This window comes from Paramormyrops kingsleyae, chromosome 5 (genome assembly GCF_048594095.1).
Source record: "Paramormyrops kingsleyae isolate MSU_618 chromosome 5, PKINGS_0.4, whole genome shotgun sequence".
NCBI classification, from domain to species: domain Eukaryota; kingdom Metazoa; phylum Chordata; class Actinopteri; order Osteoglossiformes; family Mormyridae; genus Paramormyrops; species Paramormyrops kingsleyae.
This window is the reverse complement of record NC_132801.1, coordinates 3448687-3472474: the sequence shown is the minus strand read 5'-3', so window position 1 is coordinate 3472474 and position 23788 is coordinate 3448687. Positions and strand designations below refer to the sequence as shown.

The following is a 23788-nucleotide window of genomic DNA, read 5'->3' as shown; positions in this document are numbered from 1 at the left end:
CTTGCACCACCATGCTTCACTGTCTTCACAGTGTACTGTGGCTTGAATTCAGTGTTTGGGGGTCATCTGACAAACTGTCAGCAGCCACTAGACCCAAAAAGGACAATCTTGCTTTCATCTGTCCACAAAATGTTGCGGCGTTTCTCTTTAGGCCAGTCAGTGTGTTCTTTGGCAGATTGTAACCTCTTCAGCATGTGTCTTTTTTCAGCAATGGGACTTCACAGGGGCTTTTTGCAGATAGCTTGACTTCACATAGGCATCATCTGATTGTAACAGTACTCACAGGTAACTTTAAACCTTCTTTGATCTTCCTGGAGCTGATCATTGGCTGAGTCTTATTCTTCGATCCATTCGAATGGTAGTTTTTCGTTTTCTTCCACGTCTTTTAGGTTTTGGTTGCCATTTTAAAGCATTTGCGATCATTTTAGCTGAGCAGCCTATCATTTTCTGCATTTCCTTATATGTTTTCCCCTCTCCAATCAACTTTTTAATCAAGGTAAGCTGTTCTTCTGAACAATGTCTGGAATGACATTTTACTCAGAATTTCAGAGAGAAATGCACTATAACCAGCATGTACAACATTTGCTGCCTTCCTTCCTTAAATAAGGCCCATAATTGGCACCTACTTTTTCACAGAATGAATGACCAATCACTAATTGAACTTCACACTGCTATTATGTTGAACACGCCCCTTTCAAGTAATGATTCTGTTACACATAATCAGCAGCATGCATGTCATGACTGTTGGGTCTGTTGGTTTTCCATTACTCTGCTACACCTACTAGTAAATTATTTGCCATGTAGAAATATAATTTCTACCAAAAACGGTGATTGATCAGGTTAGTCATGTCGGACTGCTATTATTTTGAACACAACTGTATATATATAATACGCTGTACACAAGAGCACCCTTTATAAGCACTCAGAGATACGGTAATAGATACCAACACCCCCTTACATGGTGTCGATGTTTACGAGTGAGCGAACCAACGAGGCAAATAAAGAGAGTTCAGCCTTTAATTACATATTGTCACATGTGGCCTACAATCCTCCAGCATTCAAGAAATATTTAAAAACCCAAAGGAAATAGCTTTGATAACCGAACACCTCAAAGCTATTGAGGCCACATGAAATTTCTGTCAATAAATCAATCGAAGTTTTATTTGTCACATATACAGTTATACTCAGTATGGTATGCAGTGAAATGCTTGGTTGACCAGCTCCAAGACTGTGAAACAGGGGTCGTGAGTATTAAGAAATGAAACATTAACCAATAAATGCTAAACTATAATCATAAATATCCATGAACACTGTGCACTTGGTGGTAAAGTGGCAGGTGGTATTGCAAGGAGTCAACGAATAAATAAGCCAGCATTTCCATATGTGAGCTACACAGTGGGACTGGCCTGTATACCAGGCTGGCCACGGTGGGAGTGGCCTGTATACCAGGCTGGCGATGGTGGGAGTGGCCTGTATACCAGGCTGACCACGGTGGGAGTGGCCTGTATACCAGGCTGGCCACGGTGGGAGTGGCCTGTATACCAGGCTGGCTACGGTGGGAGTGGCCTGTATACCAGGCTGGCCACGGTGGGAGTGGCCTGTATACCAGGCTGGCCACGGTGGGAGTGGCCTGTATATGAGGCTGGCCATGCACATGCTGAGTAGGCAGTAGAGGAGAATTGCTTAGCAGTAGGTGCTAGACACTGTCCCTGGTAATGATCTGAATTCTCTGGGGGGAAAGGGCGTCCTTAGCCTTTCTGTGCATCATGGTTGGTGAACTGCCCCATCCAGTCATTCCACAGATTTCCGGCTGGTTTGAGGCCAGAGTTCTGATTGGTCCACGCCAGCAGGCTCAGACGTTTGCCGATTTGCTGTCCAGCTGTTCATTTGGGTTGCAGGATTGAACAGTTTCTGTTTCATTGCCTTTGGGTGGCAGGCCCATTTCTGGCACCATCGTGGTCCCCCCCCCCATTAAGAAAGCACCTCCAATGCTTTGAACAGGGACAGCGATCATGACTGATGGACTGTGCTGTTTTCATAAGACATAATATTTCACATTGAGGCCAAAGAGTTCTTGGTTGTTCCACAAGGCTTCGGAATTGCCAGACTGTGCTGCACGCCCTAGATGGACCTTGCTCTGGGCCTTGTTGCACAGAAGTTTTCTTCTTGACTTCCTGCAGAGCTTTCAATACTGTGATATGCACAGAATGACTGTTCTTTGACCAAATGGGCTGCAGTTCCTTCGGTTAAATGAAGAGAAGATTTATTTGAAGAAGTACAGCTACACTGAAATGTCTCTTTTCACATATTCTATCATCTAGAGATTAAAGGTTGGGGCCAAAGTGCAGTATTAGCTTTTTATCAAGTATCACTGCAGCATTTTTTGAGCATAACGGCTTATTCAGATGGGAGGGCTACTCTGCTGGGCCTGGGATTTGAACTAATGACCTTCTGCTTACAAGAATAGAGGCCTAGCCTGCTGAGCCACACAACGCCCCTTATAGGTAACTCTCGGATTCTTAGTGGCTGCTCTTATCAGCTTCCTCCTAGTTCCCTACTTCCCTACTACCAAAACGACTCAATTTCTTAATGATGCTCTGTACTATGTCTAAGGCATCTTTAAAGCTGATGAAAGTATTTTTTATATTAATTTTTGGATTTGAATACTCCGAACTACTACATAATCATTACAGTTGAAATGGATGAAGGATAATTAACTTCATAAGTGATTGGGAGGACAGCTAATCACACCTGAGCTCATTAACAATGGCTCCTACGGAGGCATTGACACTTATCCAACACTTAGCGTACAGTTCATAATTTATCTCCCCGATGGGTTGCCTTCTGGCTGAGTCCGTGCCGCTTTTCACAAAGTTCTGTCTTGTTAAAAGACCTCGTTCCCAGCAGTTTGTCGTGGACAGGCTCCAGTCGCTGACATCACAGGCTGTTATGAAAGCGAGTGCAGGCTGGAAAGACTGATTTCCCAATCGCCTGCATCTGCTGTGGAGCCCGGTCCAAGGCCTGGGAGAGACTCCCCCATCTCGGCTCTCCACTTCGGTACTGAGCATTTTCACGAGGTCGTCTTGGATCGCAGCTTCGTAATCAAGCTCACCCGGTCAAACTTCTTGAGGAATTGTGATTTCTCCAGTCCAAATCTGCAGAGACAGGCTTTCTGCAGACTAACCATAGTAATAACAGTGATTAGGTGTGTTCTGCGGGTGCCGTGGTGGTGCTGTGGTTCGCACAATTGCCTCTCACTTCTGGAGACCTGGGTTCAAGCCTTTGCCATTCTATGTGTGTGGAGTTAGCCTGTTCTCCCTATGGAGTTTCCCTCACAGGTCACAATGCTGAGGTTAATTGGCTTTCCCAGATTGTAGGTGTGAATGGTCTGTGTGTTAGTGGCCCAGAACCCTGCACAGGACAAGTGGCTACAGGGAATGAATGTTTATGTTGATGAGATAGAAATGTAGTGATGGACCATCTCTAATAATGTAATAGTCAACTTGAATGTAACACTAAGCAGAAATACTGGACCAGGACATGGGAAGCATGTGGTCCCAGACCAGTGGCTGAGCCATCTGACCTTTAGTTAGAAACTGGAGAAGAAGCTTGAATCTTGAATTTATGCAATGGAAAACATTTGTTTGGGGAGTCAAATGCAGTTGTGGCTGTGAAGGGGTCAGGAGGGACTGTGTGTGTGTAAGAGAGAGAGAGAGAGAGAGAGAGAGAGAGAGAGAGATAGAGAGAGAGAGATGTTCAGTGTCCACATCACAGCAGCACAGATAGGCTGGGTGGGCTGGCAAAGCAGTGTGTAACGGCACTGTGTTCATGTGGCAGGCAGAGTCACAATCACAGTCACGCGGTGAACATCAGTGGGTGTCCCAGAGAGAAAGGTTCAGTCATGAGTGAACACATCTGCACAAGAGTCCACTTCTGGCAACCTGTGCAGCCTGGGTAGGATGCTGTGCGCAAGCACACACAGACACACACACACACACGCACCGTTTTGTTTACACTGATCCTGTGTTAACAAGGCCTGCTATTTTGCTTTTCTTTAAAAGCAGGTTCAGGTGAAAACAAAAAAGTAGGCCCTTTGGTCGCTGAGGGGTGGCCATCTTCTTCTCACATGAGGAGCTCATCCAGCCACACGGGAATGTGCCCATGTCTAACACTGCATGGGGCCATCATGGACGTCCTGAAGGTACCTCATGGTGCTTGTCTGTCTGTCTTAAACACACACTGTGTATTGAGTCTTCATTTCTCCTTTCTAGTTTCCTCCCAAAACAACCCATTTTTACAGATGGGACACTTCAGATTTTGCACCCCTGGGTCAGTGGCGATTCTAGGATTTTTTTTAAGGTGGGGGGCCATAAATCATGCAGAGGAGCCAGCCTTATTGTTAGCCAATGATATGTTTTGAATTGGTGAATGACAGGCGAGCGAGTACTCTGGGGGCCAATCAACTTTTAGCTGGAGCCAGTGCCCCTGTGGTCCCACCCCTTTTTCTTGGACATGAGCCTTTCATTCACGAGTCTGGCACTTTAACAACTATTCTACCTGCTTGGCTGCCAGAAGGTGCCTCTTAAGGGGGAGCTGTGTTGCAGGACATAGTTCCTGTCCGGCTCAAACACACTGTTAGAGATTAATGGGATCTGTGAGTTCCCTGTACTTCCTGTCCGGCAGCATGTGTTTCCTGCATTACTTCCAAAAGGCGCCCTGGCATTCTGAGTCTTCAAGGAATTCCAACCCGATAACCTTTGAGTTTTCCGTCTCAGATGTAGCGCCGCACGGCATATCGCCCACCCAGAAAGGGGGGGTCCATAAATAGTCGGGGAAGGCATGATAAACAGAGGTCCTCTCCTGACGGTCCCTCGGGGAAACCTGTCAGGAGTGAGGCTGGAGGTCTGCAGAGCAGGAAGGGAGCCACTATGCCAGCACATCAGCTCCTCAAGGTCACGCCACAGTGGAAATGAGGGGACAATGCTGAGGTTACTCACTGCCCCTCCCTGACAGTGTAAAAGCACTGTTTACATTTCCATTTTCCCTCCCAAAGTGGTGGATCATCATCCTGGCTCTCTAAACAGCGCTGTGTCTTAGCAAGACCCCCAGACTCTGCTTAGAAAGGGAGAGCCCACCCCCATCCCAAATGAAGCACATTCCTTTCTCAGTACTTAAAGGGACAGGCTCCTCATTGTAAGATCACAAAACACCTCACTCAGCACCCTGTAATCTGAGGACCAGGATGGACCAAAATCACTGCACCTCTGGGCCCCCTTTGCCCCAAAAGCAGTGGCTTGGTGCTTAAGGGAATCATAAGCACAGTGTGTTTCATCCCGGAATCATAAGCACAGTCTGCTTCATCCCGGAATCAGAAGCACAGTCTGTTTCATCCCGGAATCAGAAGCACAGTGTGTTTCATCCCGGGATCATAAGCACAGTCTTCTTCATCCCGGAATCATAAGCACAGTCTACTTCATCCCGGAATCATAAGCACAGTCTGCTTCATCCCGGGATCATAAGCACAATGTGTTTCATCCCAGAATCATAAGCACAGTCTGCTTCATCCCAGGATCATAAGCACAGTATGTTTCATCCCGGAATCATAAGCAGAGTCTGCTTCATCCCGGAATCATAAGCACAGTCTACTTTATCCCAGAATCAAAAGCACAGTGTGTTTCATCCCGGAATCATAAGCACAGTCTGCTTCATCCCGGAATCAGAAGCGCAGTGTGTTTCATCCCGGGATCATAAGCACAGTCTGCTTCATCCCGGAATCATAAGCACAGTCTACTTCATCCCGGAATCATAAGCACAGTCTGCTTCATCCCGGGATCATAAGCACAATGTGTTTCATCCCAGAATCAAAAGCACAGTCTGCTTCATCCCAGGATCATAAGCACAGTGTGTTTCATCCCGGAATCATAAGCACAGTCTGCTTCATCCCGGAATCATAAGCACAGTCTGCTTTATCCCAGAATCAAAAGCACAGTGTGTTTCATCCCAGAATCATAAGCACAGTCTGCTTCATCCCGGAATCATAAGCACAGAGTGTTTCATCCCGGAATCATAAGCACAGTCTACTTCATCCCGGAATCATAAGCACAGTGTGTTTCATCCTGGAATCAAAAGCACAGTCTACTTCATCCCGGAATCATAAGCACAGTCTGCTTCATCCCGGAATCATAAGCACAGTCTGCTTCATCCCGGAATCATAAGCACAGTCTGCTTCATCCCGGAATCATAAGCACAGTCTGCTTCACATCCATTTTCTGAAGATGATCTGAGGATTCTCAGAGGATCTGGGCTGAAGGCCAGATTAAACTATAAAACATCATCCTTTGTTCCACGCAAAATCTCTTTACAGAATTTTGTTTAACATAATATTGTGCATTTTTTTCCACAAAAATCAATACAGTTCCGCTTCATGCTTCCATCACCTCCATATATGCAACTAAGAGTTTTTCTTGGCAGCATCTCAATTTTATTGAAATGTATTTTCCCAGAGTGCACAGCAAAATTGCTAGACAAGGCGGCATCTTTCGGGACGCCATCGGCCGCCGTAATGGGCTCTAAGTGGAGTCGTGGAAAAAAAGCACTGGAGACCTTATGGGTCACGTTTGTAAACACAATCAAAGAACATAAGCTCCTAAGTCAGATCTGTGGCCTGAATGAGGGAGGGATTTTCTATTTATTTGGGAAATAATAGAGAAATAAACATGTTAAACACACCTCCTACATTGATATGTTGTTTACGGAAGGGGGTGTTTATCAGCCAAAACAGATGTTTCTATGGGAACAAGGCTCAATGCTGCATGACCCTTTCAAACCAAGGCATGTGCTTAAATGGATCTAGTGCCATTATTTCTCTTCATTACTGTTAAAGTGAGCCAGCAGCTGCCCCCCCCCAGGAGATTCACTGACACCCCCGCCTCTGAAAGCAAACTGTGACCTGATTTAGAGGCATACCCATTCATACACCCCTTTGTTTGGTAAAACAGCAAACACCTTTGTTCACAAGTAACAGCTGGTCGAGGGATTTGAACTAAAATCCTTATTAGAAGTTTAATGCCTTAACCGCTATGCCAACCTCCCCCTGCAGCACAGAAGATGCAGTGCAGGATGCATGCAGGGAGGTGGCTCATGTCAGTCAGGCCTCCTTTCACTGCCAGTTCAGCTCCACCTAAATGAGCCTGAAAGGATCCTCCCAACTCAACTTGACTGTGACAGAGCATGATGGCCGTCAGCACCTCGTTTATGTGTGGGCTGGAGGGGGGGGGGGGGGGGGCGGAGACAGGCATGCGGCTTCCCCCTACTGACTCACGCTGTGGGACACAGGGCTATTGCCTCGGTCTTGCCATGTTTATTTACAAGGCGGTCTCCCTGGAGATGGATGAAAACACGGGCACATGCGAGGGGGAATGAGCGGACAGATGGGTGTGTGAGTTACGGGGGGGGGGGGGGGGGGGGAGGAGGGGGGGGCAGTCACAATCAGCTGGACACGGCGTTCCCACATGTTACTCACACGCTGGTGAGACGGCATTTGCGCAATGAATCAGGAAGGCTACAACCAAAAATAGATTGTGACAGTAGTTGCAATATTTCAGAGGGTAGAACTTCACACTGAGTGGAATAAAAAAGTAGCACAGCCTGGATTTTCTCATCTCACCCCAGAAACTGTCTGTATGTCATTTACAATTGCAATTACAATTACAATTACAGGCAGTAAAGAGCTTGTCACGAGCCCTGCTCTGGAGTGAATGGGATAACTGAAGGCCTGTCTGGATGTGTGCTATGCCCCCGTCAGAGCGCCCGGGGGGGGGAGCTCTTCTCAGCTACGTCCTGTTGCCGCCTGTCTGCACTTTAGACGTGATTAAAACTTGTTGACAGGCGTTTATCTCCGCAGCCACACACTCTCTGGCAGGTTCAAGTGACAGGGACCAGGACTCAGTTGCTTATCCACGCACACAAGAAGCGCGCCACGTCCGGGAGTGGGGGGAGGGGGTTAGGACTTCCTGTGTAGGATTCAGCCTGGCATTCCCGCTCATCCAAAGATAGCCTGGGTGCCCCCCCCCCCCTTCTCAATGTCCCACACACATCAGGATGGCCAGCGCTTTGAGAAGGGCGGTGCCAGCCTCAGCCTGTCTCAGAGGCAAGTGTCAGGAGGCGGCAGGGGGTGGGCATGTTAGAGGGGAGAAGGGGCGGGGCTTGGGACCCACAGATATGATTGGCCCCTCCCCTGTGCCTGACACTTTGCTGCTGTTGACAACGGGATCACACTCGTCCGGCAGGCTGAAACTCTTCCGTCCCCAGCAGCTGGACAGATCACACACAGAGCCCTTCTGGAGACGTAGCTCTGCGACTCAGCACTTTTCTGACGTAAGTGTGTTTATTTACCTTTGCGGGCTCTTTCATGTGACTGACGGTTAGACTTATTTAACGCAGACGATGGTGCTCGCTGCCACCTTCATGTCATCACGTTGCATGCTGGTGCTGAGGTTTGGCACCAGTTGTCCAAACACAGGGCTGGTTCCTTAACTACTGCGCACCCAGAAGGGTCCTTTCTCTGCTCTGCCTCTGTAGGGTGACTGAAAAGCCTTTAGCAGATTTATCTACCCACTACTTTTTAGGAAAAGAAGGTGAACCATTTCCTGGAGCAATTAGGCTTAAGGGCCTAACAATAAAAACGGATGGCCAGCCACAGGATTTGAACCAGCAACCTTCAGATCCCAGAAAAACTGGCCTAACCTGCAGCACCACACATTCAAACACACACTTCCCCTTCTTTGTTACAGCATGTTAGTCACAGACGCAGAAGTCCGTTGCAAAATATGCGCTTCACACTTTAGTCACCCGACAAAAGGGCGCACTGTGTGCTGATAGTCCGTCTTAAATCTGCAACTGCTGCGCCACATGCCACACATTAGAGAGCCAGCATGGCGCAGCCCAGCTGCAACCGCTTCACTGCATGCCACACATTAGAGAGCCGGCACGGCGTAGCCCACCTGCAACCACTGCACCGCATGCCGCACGTTAGAGAGCCGCCACGGCGTAGCCCACCTGCAACCACTGCACCGCATGCCGCACGTTAGAGAGCCGCCACGGCGTAGCCCACCTGCAACCACTGCACCGCATGCCGCACGTTAGAGAGCCGCCACGGCGTAGCCCACCTGCAACCACTGCACCGCATGCCGCACGTTAGAGAGCCGCCACGGCGTAGCCCACCTGCAACCACTGCACCGCGTGCCGCACGTTAGAGAGCCGGCACGGCGTAGCCCACCTGCAACCACTGCACCGCGTGCCGCACGTTAGAGAGCCGCCACGGCGTAGCCCACCTGCAACCACTGCACCGCATGCCGCACGTTAGAGAGCCGGCACGGCGTAGCCCACCTGCAACCACTGCACCGCGTGCTGCACGTTAGAGAGCCGCCATGGCGTAGCCCACCTGCAACCACGGCATCGCGTGCCTCACGTTAGAGAGCCGCCACGGCGTAGCCCACCTGCAACCACTGCACCGCGTGACGCACGTTAGAGAGCCAGCATGGCGCAGCCCAGCTGCAACCGCTTCACTGCATGCCACACATTAGAGAGCCGGCACGGCGTAGCCCACCTGCAACCACTGCACCGCATGCCACATGTTAGAGAGCCGCCACAGCGTAGCCCACCTGCAACCACTGCACCGCATGCTGCACGTTAGAGAGCCGCAACGGCGTAGCCCACCTGCAACCACGGCATCGCTTGCCTCACGTTAGAGAGCCGCAACGGCGTAGCCCACCTGCAACCACGGCATCGCTTGCCTCACGTTAGAGAGCCGCCACGGCGTAGCCCACCTGCAACCACTGCACCGCGTGACGCACGTTAGAGAGCCGCCACGGCGTAGCCCACCTGCAACCACTGCACCGCGTGACGCACGTTAGAGAGCCGCCACGGCGTAGCCCACCTGCAACCACGGCATCGCATGCCGCACGTTAGAGAGCCGCCACGGCGTAGCCCACCTGCAACCACTGCACCGCGTGCCGCACGTTAGAGAGCCGCCACGGCGTAGCCCACCTGCAACCACGGCATCGCGTGCCGCACGTTAGAGAGCCGCCACGGCGTAGCCCACCTGCAACCACGGCACCGCTTGCCTCACGTTAGAGAGCCGCCACTGCGTAGCCCACCTGCAACCACGGCACCGCGTGCCGCACGTTAGAGAGCCACCACAGCATAGCCTGTGGGCCCTCAGTGCTGGACAGGGACGTGACCCGGATACATGTACCTGAAATCATCTGGGCTGGGGTCTGTTTCATGGGCGTAAACATGCCTGATTGTATCAGAGAGCACATGGATGCCCCACCCATAGTAACTCTGAGATATAAATGACGGAGTGGACCGGATTTTTACTCCACCCTCATCTTGTCAGTGACTTGTTACCCAGATTATGGTTAGAGTGCCCCCATCTGGTGGAGGGCAAGTTAGTCCTCGAGATGGAAACTGCCCCACTGTAGGACTTGACCTTGAATCTGTAAATGACTGTGATTAGTACAGTAATGCGATAACAGCTGAATGATTCCACATGGACCCCGAAGGTGACCACTGGCTTCATGTATTAATATGACGTAAATGAACAGCCACACCCAGTTACGGAGGCACGGCCAGTAATGACCTCAGCCTCCCCTCTCCCCCTTTGATGAGGACTGGCTGTTCAGGGATTGTCAAAAAGCAAAATAACTTCCACTGAAATATCATAGGCACTGATTTATATCAGACTGGAGCGTGTAACTTCCTGAAAAGAGCTCCTTTGTTGCCATAGACTCTACTCACATAAGATCAGTGTGTCGCTGTGAAATTTAGGGTGGGTGTGGATATAAATGGCACAATGTCAGTGTAGTGGGGGGGGTCTTCATAGCTGATTAGGGGAGGAAGGTCAGTGTGTTGAGGGGGAGGGACTGCCTGTTCCTCAGTCCCACACCAAATTCGGTGACCTCCTCCCCCAACAGGGATGTATAGCTGGGGAGAGCTGTAGCTTTAGATGAGGGGTGGGGTTTGGTGAGCCGAGGGGGTCAGGTGGCATTCTGATGGAGTAAATTTAACACAGTTACATCACCAGCCATACTCCTCCCCCACCCCCCAGGGCATTCACAAACATCAGCATATAAGGGGCCCCGTAGCCTGTGATTTGCCCCCACTGTCATACCCCCAGCCAATCCTATCAGGTCCTGTTGTTGGGCCGCTTTGCCTGTCATGGCACAAACAGACCCAGACGCGGAAAGGACAATGGGCGCAGACAGACCGGGCCATGGACAGGGCAACAGGTGCAGAAAAACCAGGGCGTGGAGGGGACAGCGGGTGCAGACAAACCAGGGCGTGGAGGGGACAGCGGGTGCAGACAAAACGGGGTGTGGAGGGGACAGCAGGTGCAGACAAACCAGGGCATGGAGGGGACAATGGGTGCAGACAAACCAGGGCGTGGAGGGGACAGCAGGTGCAGACAAAACGGGGCGTGGAGGAGACAGCGGGTGCAGACAAACCGGGGCATGGATGGGACAGTGGGTGCAGACAAACCGGGGCATGGAGGGGACAGCGGGTGCAGACAAAACAGGGTGTGGAGGAGACAGCGGGTGCAGACAAACCATGGCGTCGAGGGGACAGCGGGTGCAGACAAAACGGGGCGTGGAGGAGACAGCGGGTGCAGACAAACCAGGGCATGGAGGGGACAGTGGATGCAGACAAAACGGGGCGTGGAGGGGACAGTGGATGCAGACAAAACGGGGCGTGGAGGAGACAGTGGATGCAGACAAAACGGGGCGTGGAGGGTACAGCGGGTGCAGACAAAACGGGGCGTGGAGGGGACAACGGGTGCAGACAGAGTAGGGTATGCAGCGAGGATGCACAGCAGCAACTGTGAAGTCCCTCACCGTGGCAGTCATCTAGGGATGAAAGCCCATAACCACGTGGCTCTTAACTGATGCTCTTTGTCATTTCCAGGCAGGTACATCATTTAATGTTGAACCAGAGGCACAAATGGGGGGGGGGGGGTTTGCTTTTAACATAACAGCCCCATCCACAAGTCAATATACTAATATTCACAGTACATGACCTTCCCAACTCATCTGAGGACATCACTGCTCTCCAAACTACCTCTGGAACCTCTACAGCATCCTGTTTACCCTCCTTAACAGCCACTTTCCACACCTCATAAAATATACATATATTTATTTACATTTATTTATTTATCAGATGCTTTTATGCAAAGAGAGGTACATTGATAAAACTGGGTCAGACGGTCCCTGGAGCAGTTGGAGTTACCCTAAGTGACAAATATAAATATATTAATATTCTTCATGGTTCCTCTCTTCTTTGGTCAGTCCTGTACAGGGTGTCCTCAGGTGATAGGAATGCAACCCTAAACTGGAAAACAGTGTATAATATCTAACCTTAACCCTTCTATGTCTTTAAAACTTCTCCCATATTCTCTGATATCAAAGCAGCATTTAATCTGACCTTCTTACATGGCTACTTTTGCTGGAACAGTTCAGGTGAAGCACCTACCAAGGGTACCACAGCAGATCCATAGTGGGATCTGAACCATCAACCTCTAAGTGAATCTTTAATGACCAATATACTAACCCTGCTTCCTTTTACTCCGTCATCCATCTTCCATAACTACTTACCTAGTCTCAGTGGATTGAGGGTTCAGTTTAGCTAAATTAATATTTTAATAAGGTACCTAAAGCAGATTTGTTGTGTGAAATGGTTTGTTACTGAACACCTATACTCATTTCTTCAGCAGTATAATCCACTGCTGATAAACTGAACTGTTAGCAGTGTTGGTTGTAACGCGTTACTATAATTCCACTAGTTTTGGCCAGAGCAATGCAACTAATTACCTTTTCAAATGAAATACCGCCATTAAAAGTACTGAAATTTGCAGCCCATTCCCCTAATTTCTTGATTGTGATCTAATGTCATCTGACCTGCAACGAATGGGTGATATTGGGTACAATGACAGATACAATTAGACAGTTGTATTTTCTCGCACTGTTACAGCAGCAACTCTAAAATAATATAACGACCCAGAAGGCACACATACATATATCCCGCATGTAGGCCTACTGTTTAAAACCATATAGCGTATGTAATCATTTAAATGTTGTTAATAGGCCTAAATGGAACGCGAGCATTTCAGGACATTCCGATCTTTTACCGACGTCCCGGTCTGCTCTTTGGGTATGCATTAATACGAGAATTAAAGTAACACAAAAGTTACTTTTCCTACTAACTATTTACTTTAATATGCAGTAACTGTTAAAACAATAGCATTATTTTTGAATGAAGTAACTAGTAACTGTAATTACTAATTTTCAGTAATTTGCACAACACTGCTTGTTAGTCGTTTTTTCCCAGTAACTAAGCAAGCTGCCTTGCTTTCTAACCTCCATGAGAAATCTCAAAGCGGTCGCTGGAGAATGACATTAAGAGCCCCCTGCAAAGGGCTAATCGCTACTTAAGTCAATAATACAGGACAGAAGGCAAAACGGTCATATATAGGAAGGCCAATACGCGTCCACAGCAGCCCCTTTGCCTACTGTCACTGGGATCACTAGTTTGCTGATTCACCTCCCAGCACTTCACCAAAGAATACATATTAGAAGATGAAATGCGGGTGCAGACCAACCAGGGCACGGAGGGGAACTTCCACTGGGATCGTAGATCGTACACAGAAACGATCAATTAAGCAAATGCAATTTACCACCAAAAAGTTTAACTCGGGGCCTGACTTTTTTTGTTTTCGAAGGAAGATTGGCATCGGGGGCAACATACTCGGGGCTGGGCTTGGGTTATAGCCACCAGGGATCGGACCTAACGACGCCCAGGGGTGTGAATTTAAGCACGTAACGCAGACAGGATGAAGGTAGAGGGCATCTGTGTGTAAATACCAGGGCGCAGCTGTTACTGTCAGGGAGACGTCTGAGGCAGGAATAAACAGCGCAGTGCAATCAGCCAAGAAAAAGGAGAAATAAAAAATCGGGTTGAAATAAAATGAGGAAGCGGCAGGATGTTTAGCTCGTTTTGTTAGTTTAAAATAAGGATTTCAGACGGCGTTCTGCAGGTTGCGTTTAGGTTATAAAAACTAGATGTGTGATTTGATAGCCATACCTCACAGGTCCTAGCTCTTGTCCGCTGCCAGTGTCGGACCATTGGGGTGGGTTATCATGGTATGCAGGCAGCCCTCCAGCTCCGAACAGCTACACCCCCACTCCCCTCCCCTAAACCACGCCCGCATGCTTATTTACGCCTCCCCCGGGACAGCACGAAGACACGGGGTCCATGCAGTTACCTGGGCCGAGCTGTAAAGGACACTGCTAACAGCTCGAAGCACCGCGGGACGCCGGCACTAGATAAAATGATTAAAGTGTAGATTACCTTTATACATTGTCTCCAAATAAAGTGAGCACATGATTTCTACACAGTTCTATATTTATCTGATATGATCAATCCAGTAACCAAACACGAGACTCAAAAAAAAAAAAAAAAAAAAAAAAACAATACCGCAGGAACAGGAAAGACGTTTCGCAACAGCCTGACGTCAAATTACAGGCATTTCAAGCCTAAATCGAGGGTTTATTTATTTTCCTGTGATGCATAAGTGCTGGTGGGGGGCGTTGACGGGTCTGTTTCCATGAGGACGGTCTGCAGACCACGCCGTGGTGACACTCCGGGTGTCAGGCTGCCGGGGCAGGGCGACCCCCGGCGCAGCGCCTCCCGCTGGGCGTTGGTCGCCATAACGGGCCGCTTTATAACTGCCCTGCGCTGTGCGCCGCCCGTCTAGTGAGGAGCGGCTCGGAGCGCAGGCACTGCCGTTGGACTGTTCACCATCATCGCTGGCTCACTTTTTGCACTATTCCGCTGAGTTATCACTGATTTTTGGAGCGTGTTTTCAGAAATCTTCAGTAAGTTGGAGAAATTAATCTCTAATCGTTTTTTTTTTTATATGAATGGTATATTCCATGTTTTTAGTAAACGCTTGTTATGGGAGCGGGATTGTTATAACTTAAACTAAGTTATTGTGATGCCTTTGCGCAAACTTTGCAGCGATGATTTAGTTATTTATAATAAGGCGTTTGATAGCGGAGTTAAATAAACCAGCCCGAGCTGAGATGTTGTAGCAGATGTAATCACAGGGAGAAATGGGCGTTAAAATAACGTGTAATAACGGTGTACGATCAATGACTATAAGTTTCTGAATCTGCTCGTCGCGGTTTCTTCCACGCGGTTGTGACCAGCCGTACGGCGCACGAAGGCGGACCAGACTTTTGCAGAAACGGCGTCTCTGTTTTGCGCGGCAGTTCTGGTTAATTTTAGCAGACGGCGGGACCGGTGGAAGTAAATCTGGGCCGCGGCGAGCGGAACTCCGGGGCTCCGGAGCGGCTCAATGCTGGCTTTGTAAAGGAGTAACAGTACCAGCTTGTTAAAAAGCGGACTTTTTAATTCTTTTTTGTTGCCTTCGTCTGGTTTTTTACGTTATCAGCGCAATAATTTTAAAGAGCTAATTTCGGTAATATATTTTAATAGCTCGGAAAGAGGAATTTTGTTTTCGAACAAATATATTAAAATATGCACAGGCGCCTGCGTGTTTTTCTATTTAGATGTATAACTGGAAATTCACTTATACTAGCATTAGATTCCGGGGGTCCCAGGAGAATAATTGACATGCCATATCTACATGGGGTTTTACATGAGCAAAACAACTGTAAATGGACTCGGTAGACTGCGCCTATTGTCGTTTTTAAATAAAATAAGCATTCCAGTGTGTAGGCAAAGTTTGCGAAGTGCCCATGTCGAAATACACTGGTTCATGGGGGAGGGGCGACACACCCTTTGGACTCCAACTCCGCTCTCAACCTGCTTGTTTTTCTACTGCATCCAGATCGGCTTGAAAGATGCTGCTCCTACTGCTGGGAATCATCCTCCTGCACCTCGCCGCACTGGTGCTGCTCTTTATATCCACCATCGTCAGCGTGAGTTTTATCTGTCATCTTGTTTATAGCGAATATGACACGGAAATATCAGCGCATTCAGTCGGACGCCCTTTAACTAAAAAATTCCGCACAGTACCTGAAAGACGGATGGTAGATTTGATGTTTGGTGATTTACCGTTAGAAGTGCAAAAAAGCCAATATAAAGTAATGTGGGGTTTACTTCGACCCCTCCCTCTAGAGTGTTGGCTACTAAAGTGTTAATCATTGTTATGAGGTCTGATCATTCAGATACGCTGCAAGCTAGGAGCGTACAGTATGTTGCCGTTGCATGTAAATATGTGTCATTTGCCCCCAAGGCCTGGGTCGTGAACCCCACCGGCAGCTCGGACCTGTGGTTGAACTGCTCCACGCCTAATGGCGGCACTCACTGCATCTCCGCCACTGCAGGAGGTGAGTAATCCCCCCCCCCCCCCAAAAAAAAAAAATGCTGCCCCTGCCTCGTTTGTCATTGCCGTCTATCGGTTCCTTTCTCCGCCTAGCGGAGCCAAATCAAATCCTCCACCCATCCCCTCCCCACCCATCCACAAAAAAAAAACACACACAGCCCGACCCAAAAAGTGTTCCGCGTGCTGGATCGCTGCCGTTGGGTTCCCTCTCTAATGCGTCATACATTTGGTCTTTCCCGGCCGCGTAGCGATCATCAGGGGCTTGGCCTACGAGCGCGTTAAGTCCGAGGGTCCCGTACAGCTTTGGAAGATTTTGGCCCCCCCTCCGGGGGGTTCGCTTCGCAGCGGGCATTGCAGTATACGCTGCTGGCTCTCTGCTGCCGCCTAGAGGCAAGGCACTGAAGGTGCGACAAGGACAGAGAGATTTTCTCCAATAAGCAGGCTCAGCGTGAAGAACAGCTTCAATGTTTGTAATCAGTTTGCTGTGCTGGGATTGCAGAGTGTTTCTGCAGGAGTTGAGATTATTTAAAGCACATTGTGTACTGCATTTGTTATGATGCAGGGGTAAGCTGTCTGAATTTCAGTAGAAGTTACTGTTACATTTCACAAGGACATTTGGATTGAGTGAATATTTAATCTTTTTTATTATAGTTTAGCCAAGAGCCACAGACACTCTAGTTGCCATTCAGCTTCTTGAGAGCATTAATGTAGATAGGCAGCATGGGAGATGTAGTCTGTATAGTTTGTCCATAGCTGTCCTGGTCAGTATGCGATGTCGTGTCTCTCTGCCGTCGTGTCTAACGGCCTGGATTGACCCAGGCGTCCCTGAGGCAGCCTGTCTTGGGAACTGCGGGCCCAGAAGTCGCTCACATGGACCTGTCTGGCTGGACCCATTGGCGCTGACCTCATCTTACGTCCCCAGAGGCTGTGATTGGCAAATGACGGGCGCGCCAGCACCTCCTGCTGCCCAAACTGGCGCCGCAGCCATCATGACACGCCCAGGGTGGCGGAGGAGGCTTCTGTCACTGCCAGTTTGGCTGGCATGAATGAACATAATATTCACAGATGGTTAAAGTATGTAAATGTCATGGGGAGCCTTCCTGCATTTGGGGGGGGGGCAAAGGCAGCTGATCTCCTCTGATACCGACGGGTGGCATTCTGGGGGACGCCTTTCCCTGAGCCCGAGTGCTTCCTCTCGCTCTCAGAACATCACACGAGGAAAGCGGCCAGCGAGCAGACAGCCTCTTCGCTTCCTGTTCGGGTGGATCCTTATTTTTGTGATCTTTTTGGTTTCTGGAAGTTCTGGACCGGTGCCATTCTCGAGGTGTTGGGGGGGGGGGGTAGATTGCAGCAGTCCGGTCGGGTCGGGTGCAGGGTCTGTGTCGTGTTCTGGGGGCCCATCGCCGCTGCGTCTGCTCTGGGCTGACAGACGTAGGCGTATCTCCATGTGTTTTTTTGCTCCTTGTTGGTGGTTTGCTCGAAGCTTTCGTACGTTGCGTGATTTTTCACTAAACCTGCCTCGTCTCGGTTGTTTGTTCATGGGTAAATCCGATTTGATGGATTTTAACAGGTCTAAACAGAGTTATTTGTGGAATTGGATTAGGTTCTTACTTAGTTTATTGCGGATGTGGCTGTCATTTCATCTCATGCTGGGTGGGACCTTCTCACCCTCTTAAGGGCACAAATTAGACTCCTTTTGGGTCCACCCTCATCTTCACGAAGGCCCTTCATCCTTGTGGTTCACACATCTTATACGGCGGCTTCTCTCTACCCATTCTAAAAACAGATGTGCTAAATAACACCAAGCAACTTGTTAAGGACAACACAACACTTTTGTCTGTTTTACTAAAACCAGTATATTAATCCATTTAACACAGGCGGTATGTTAAGGTTTCAACACAAAAGTGTTGTTCATTAACACAGTATTTTTTAGAGTCAATTAAATGCACATTTATTGCCAGGCCCTGACCTCACTGCACCCTACAGAGCTGGACATCTGTCATTAATTGTCCCAAGTGGCAGTTTTGATACGGGGCCAGTGGACGTCGATGTTTGCCGTGACTGAGGTGTCGGTGAGCGAGTGCTTTTAGGGTCAGTGAGGCAGGACCAGACCTACAGATGAATCGTACACTGAGAGAGAGAATGTGAGCTCACACTCAGGGGCTGTTTGTGGCAGTGCGGCGAATGGCCGTGGTGAGTCACCCTGCGGATGGGGGTTCCTCATTGGCAGGAGCGTGTCACATGAGCTGGCGGCTTTTCGAGATTCTGTCACTCGTCATCTCACTTGACATCTAGCGCATGTTTTGACCACATGCATCTGGCTAGTGAGTAAGTTCCTTAGTGACTGGGCATCAGTCGGGAGTTTGTCAGCCATGAACAAAATGGTCCGAAATGTAGAAACCAAAAAGCACCGCAGACCGATGTAACGGGACAGGGAGAGCTGGGAGAGCGAGAGTGGTGGAGCTCCTGTGATGACAGGAATCCCCAGAACAGGCTTTTCAGGAAGCGACTGCATGTCGGTGCCATTTCAGGGCTCCAGGCTGGTACTGGAGGAAGAGGCAGAGTCTGTGAGGAGCGATTTCAGGGCTCCAGGCTGGTACTGGAGGAAGAGGCAGAGTCTGTGAGGAGCGATTTCAGGGCTCCAGGCTAGTACTGGAGGAAGAGGCAGAGTCTGTGAGGAGCGATTTCAGGGCTCCAGGCTGGTACTGGAGGAAGAGGCAGAGTCTGTGAGGAGCGATTTCAGGGCTCCAGGCTGGTACTGGAGGAAGAGGCAGGGTCTGTGAGGAGCGATTTCAGGGCTCCAGGCTGGTACTGGAGGAAGAGGCAGAGTCTGTGAGGAGCGATTTCAGGGCTCCAGGCTGGTACTGGAGGAAGAGGCAGAGTCTGTGAGGAGCGATTTCAGGGCTCCAGGCTGGTACTGGAGGAAGAGGCAGGGTCTGTGAGGAGCGATTTCAGGGCTCCAGGCTGGTACTGGAGGAAGAGGCAGGGTCTGTGAGGAGCGATTTCAGGGCTCCAGGCTGGTACTGGAGAAAGAGGCAGAGTCTGTGAGGAGCGATGACACCTCCAGCTGCCACACGGCACACAGGCCGCTAGTGTGTACGGGGCGTGTCCATGGAAACGTGGCGATACGGCGTTCGCTGACCTCGCTGGCGTTCCTGTTAACTGAGAGGGAAGCACGGTGTATGAGATAGGCGTGCCCCGTTTTTTAAACATTCCTTCCTGTGTCCCCTTCATGCTCAGAATCTCCTCCAGCTTGCAGGCAAACTGGGAGCATAGTCTCATCCCAGTATGGCATTTTCCTGGGACTGTTACGGTGTAGCTCTCACTGGGCAAAGGGACACAGGGCAGGAACATCCTTGGACGTACTGGAACTGACAGCCGTGATTAGTGGCGTGTATGGAACCTTCAGAACGTGTTGCTTGTTGAAATCTGCCTCTCAGGTGGATTTTGTGTATATGGATCCAAAATGAGTCACCAAGGCTTACGAGGTACGCACGCAAACCCATAAAGCATGATATCTACTGAGCCCCGCCCACAGCCGCTGACACGCCCCTGCCCCGCCCACAGCCGCTGACACGCCCCTGCCCCGCCCACAGCCACTGACACGCCCCCTGTCCCACCCACAACCACTGACACGCCCCTCTGTCCCGCCCACAGCCACGGACATGCCCCCCTGCCCCGCCCACAGCCGCTGACACGCCCCCTGCCCCGCCTTATCTCTCTTGCAGAATGGATTCAAGCCGTTCAAGCTCTCATGATCCTCGCCATCATCTTCAGCTTCCTGTCCATCTTCCTCTTCTTCTGCCAGCTGTTCACCCTCCAGAAGGGTGGGCGCTTCTTCCTCACCGGAATCTTCCAGATCCTGGCCAGTGAGTATCGCCGACGCCGCCCCCCCAAGCCCCCCCCCCATTCAGTAGCGGCTTTGGACTTGCAGGTATTGAAGGAGCAGAGGAGCTCCCCCACATGTAAAGGACGAGGTGCATGCATAATCCCGCTGGATCGGATCTCCCTAGAACAGAGGATGATTGTTCTGAAACTGAGTTACTTTTCATGTTGGATTTTTAAAAACAAAGCACCAAGATGTCATGAACCAGCTTTAGAATCCACTGGAGTTTTTTGGGGTCGGAGGAACAGCGCAGTGTTAGATGCTGGTCGATGCGCCGTCCCCACAATAATGTGTCAGCTGAACATTTCGCATTTTATTTATTTAGCGAACACTTTAGTCCGAAGTGACGTACAAATGAAAGCAGAGCCAGCCGCTCCCTGGAGTAATTAGGGATCAAGGGCCTCACTCAGGGGCCCAATGGTGACATCACTCTGCTGATTCTGGGTTTTAAACCACCGACCTACAGATCACAGCGTCCTATCGTGCTGAGTCACACAACTGGTGACCACAATGATGGCGCTGAGCACAGCATCAGAAACATCCGCGCAACCCCCCCCCACATCTTTCAGGATCTCCATGATGCACTCCGTGACAGAAATGACTTGGGGGGGGGGGAGGCTGATGTGACTGCAGAAAGGGGTATCAAATCAAAGGGGGTGAAGACTTATCTAGCCAGTCAGTTTGTTTTATGTTTAATTGAGAAAAGTTCTTACAAAAACATACCGCTTACAGTACCATTTGGCTTCCATAAAATGTGGAATCAATCCAAGGTGGACAGAAAAACGTGCAGCCTGAGATTTAACACGCACAGGAATTGAGCTTGGAGATCCAGATCCGGCTGCTGACCTGCCTTATCCCCCCCCCCAGGCCTGTTCGTCATGAGCGGGGCCACCATCTACACTGTGAGGAGCTCGGATTGGGTCCACAAGAACGACTCATTTGGATTCGCGTACATTCTGGCTTGGGTGGCGTTTCCACTGGCCCTGCTCAGCGGCCTGATCTACGTGGTGCTGAGGAAGCGGGAATGAGGCGGGGGGGGGGCGCTCACCCCTAACCCCACCCCCTACTGCTCCCATAGACGGATTCCCCACTATCCACAGGCGTGGGGGTGGGAAGCACAAGACGAAAAAAAAAACCAACGTAAAACATTACATACTGCTATAATTTGAAGATGTATATAGTATCTATGGTTTAAAACCTATTTATAACACTTTTTACAAACATGTACATAGGACTGTTGTTTTGCTTTGTTGACAAAGGTTCCATTATAAGCTTTCTTTAGCCTTAATTAAGTGCCTAAAATGTTACGATGAATTAACCAGCCTTTGTTTTGTTTGTTTTTTTTTTCTATTTTCTCTAAACTACCAAAAAAAAAAAAGTATTTTAACCACAGCATGTATAAACTAGAAATCTAGTTTTATTGGAACGGCATAATATGCATTTGCTCGACTAACGTGTGAGAGAGCGCAAGCCGCTTGTTTCCTGTGTATGTGATACGGCGGTTTATTTTACATTGTTCCTTTCAGAAGATGGTGCTATGTTATTTACCATTCCCAAATATGGAGTGTCCTTAGTGTAAGAGTACAAATAACACGATTTACACCATGAAGGAAATGACCATTGACAGGAGCTGACCTCAGTGAAAAGTCGTCCCTAATCGCTTTTGTACATAAAGGATTCTACTAAAGCTTCTTTAAGTTCTTTTTTAATAAAAGCATTTAAAATGTCAACCTGATGTGTAAGTTAAACTAAGCATTGAAATAAGGTTTTAGCTACTTTTATTTATTTTTTTTAACTCCATTTAAAAGAAAAAAAAATTCTCAGATCAGCAAATACATCAGATTAATTGTGAATTTCTATGTCAGTATTAATCGAATTGCAATTTTCATTGACTATGCCCTGATTTTTAAAGTTGAGTGTTTTATAGACCTGGCTGAGGAGTGGGTATGCATGTATGTATGTATGTATGTATGATGGGGGGGTTACAATTTTGCCTTTAGTAGTTTCCCCTTCCTCTCCTGTAAAGACCACGTTTTCACTTATTTCCTATGTTCAGAAGTTGCCCTGGATGCTACTTGGTTACCGTGTGTATATTTACATTTTATCTGCCTCTAATAAGAGCAGGTAGTTTAAAAAACGCCAATACACTGAAAAATGCGGGTTTGATGTTAAAATTACGCTTAAAGTCTTCAGTATTCAGATAAAAGTAGATTAGCTAAACAAAATTATTTTTAAATTATTATTACTGATGCAGATATTGAATCCTGCAATAATTTAATCACCACTGTCCTTTGCGGACTCTGCCCGTTCACCTAGGGCCTGAGATAAAAATGTGCTTCAGAGTTTGTGCCTTGCTGCGAACGGACGTGTTTAACAGCACAATAAAGTCAGATCCGGTTAAATTGGCGGAAAGTTCTGCTGTTTGGAGAGCTTTGTGTAATTATGCAAACGGGGTACGTGTTTGCATTAATTCCGTGCTATGAACGTTGCTGCATAATGTAATTTGTGCTCCCTGTATGCATTGCGTGCCGATTTTCAGCCTTATTTTTCTGCTCGCATGAGTGTGTTTGATCTGCGCGGGTTTTGCCGTCGGACGTTCCCGTTCCCGCTTGTCATTCGCATATCAGCGCGTCTCCAAGGTGCAGGCAAGTCGCAGAAAGGAGGCGAGACGCCGACAAGCTGCAGTCCACGGTACCCGGCGCCTCGTTGCCTTGTGCCGGTATCTGTGATGTGCTTTCTTGGCCACTGACAGCCAGCAATATAGATATGGTTCCTCCGAAGGGGTCTGTCAGGCCGCTGAATGGCAGTTCCAGTTTGCCAAGCCTGGCTGGCCGCCCGGACTGTGCATAACATGGAATGACCTGTAGGAAAAAAATGCAACAGGAAAGTGCATCCTGGTTCGGACGTGGGACTGGAGCAAGCCGGTTCCCCAGTCCTGTGGTTAGAACCCACAGTTAACATGCAATTCGCGGCTTACTCTTGCATCATTAGAGTGGGATCCTGGGAATAATCTGGGTCCAAAATCCCTGGAGTTTGGACGGGGCAGGGAGCAAATGCGGCACAGTAACATTTCTCAGCCCATTTAAAGGACCATGTGACCTTAACGATGCCAAATCCGTCGTAATGTCAGAAGGGGATCAAATCCCTGATGAAGACTTTGTACCTCTTCCTCTCCAAAGATACAAAAACTGGTGGTTTTTGTGAACTAACAATAAAAAAAAAACTGCTGTTAATTACGCGCGTGGCATCCCTGTGGTTTATTGTGATTACGAAACTTCATCGGGTGACAGTTAATAAAGCACTACGCCTCATAAAACCCCCATATACCCATGAGACGCTTCTGAAGCCATTGCCAAAGCAAAAGTGGCTCCGTAACGATTACTAAACATTATTAACACAAACACTGTTTTGTGAAATAGTGCATCAGGGCCAAGGGTGGAGGTTTGGTTTCAACACTGGTAGAGACCAAATCAGCCCTGAACCCCCCCCTCCCTCAA

At 48.9% G+C, this 23788-nt stretch overlaps 1 protein-coding gene across 2 annotated transcripts; it reads left to right on the top strand.

The window, feature by feature from the left end:
- Positions 1–8228: 8228 nt before the first annotated feature.
- On the top strand, positions 8229–22021 carry pmp22b (peripheral myelin protein 22b). Of its 2 annotated transcripts, none has more exons than XM_023816958.2 (5): positions 8229–8376; positions 15908–15998; positions 16316–16409; positions 20134–20274; positions 21159–22021. In XM_023816958.2, the coding sequence occupies exons 2-5, from the start codon at positions 15921–15923 to the stop codon at positions 21317–21319; spliced, it is 474 nt and encodes a 157-aa protein (XP_023672726.1). In that variant the 5' UTR covers positions 8229–8376; positions 15908–15920; the 3' UTR covers positions 21320–22021. The 2 variants fall into 2 exon arrangements, with proteins under 2 accessions (XP_023672726.1, XP_023672725.1); XM_023816957.2 differs by lacking the exon at positions 8229–8376 and adding an exon at positions 14678–14930.
- The last annotated feature ends 1767 nt before the right edge of the window (positions 22022–23788 follow it).

Coding starts and splice junctions, on each gene's coding strand:
- pmp22b (XM_023816958.2), top strand. CDS start 15,921: ATGCTGCTCCTACTGCTGGGAATCATCCTCCTGCACCTCGCCGCACTG. Junction 15,999..16,315: donor TTATATCCACCATCGTCAGC/GTGAGTTTTATC, acceptor TTTGCCCCCAAG/GCCTGGGTCGTGAACCCCAC. Junction 20,275..21,158: donor AATCTTCCAGATCCTGGCCA/GTGAGTATCGCC, acceptor CCCCCCCCCCAG/GCCTGTTCGTCATGAGCGGG.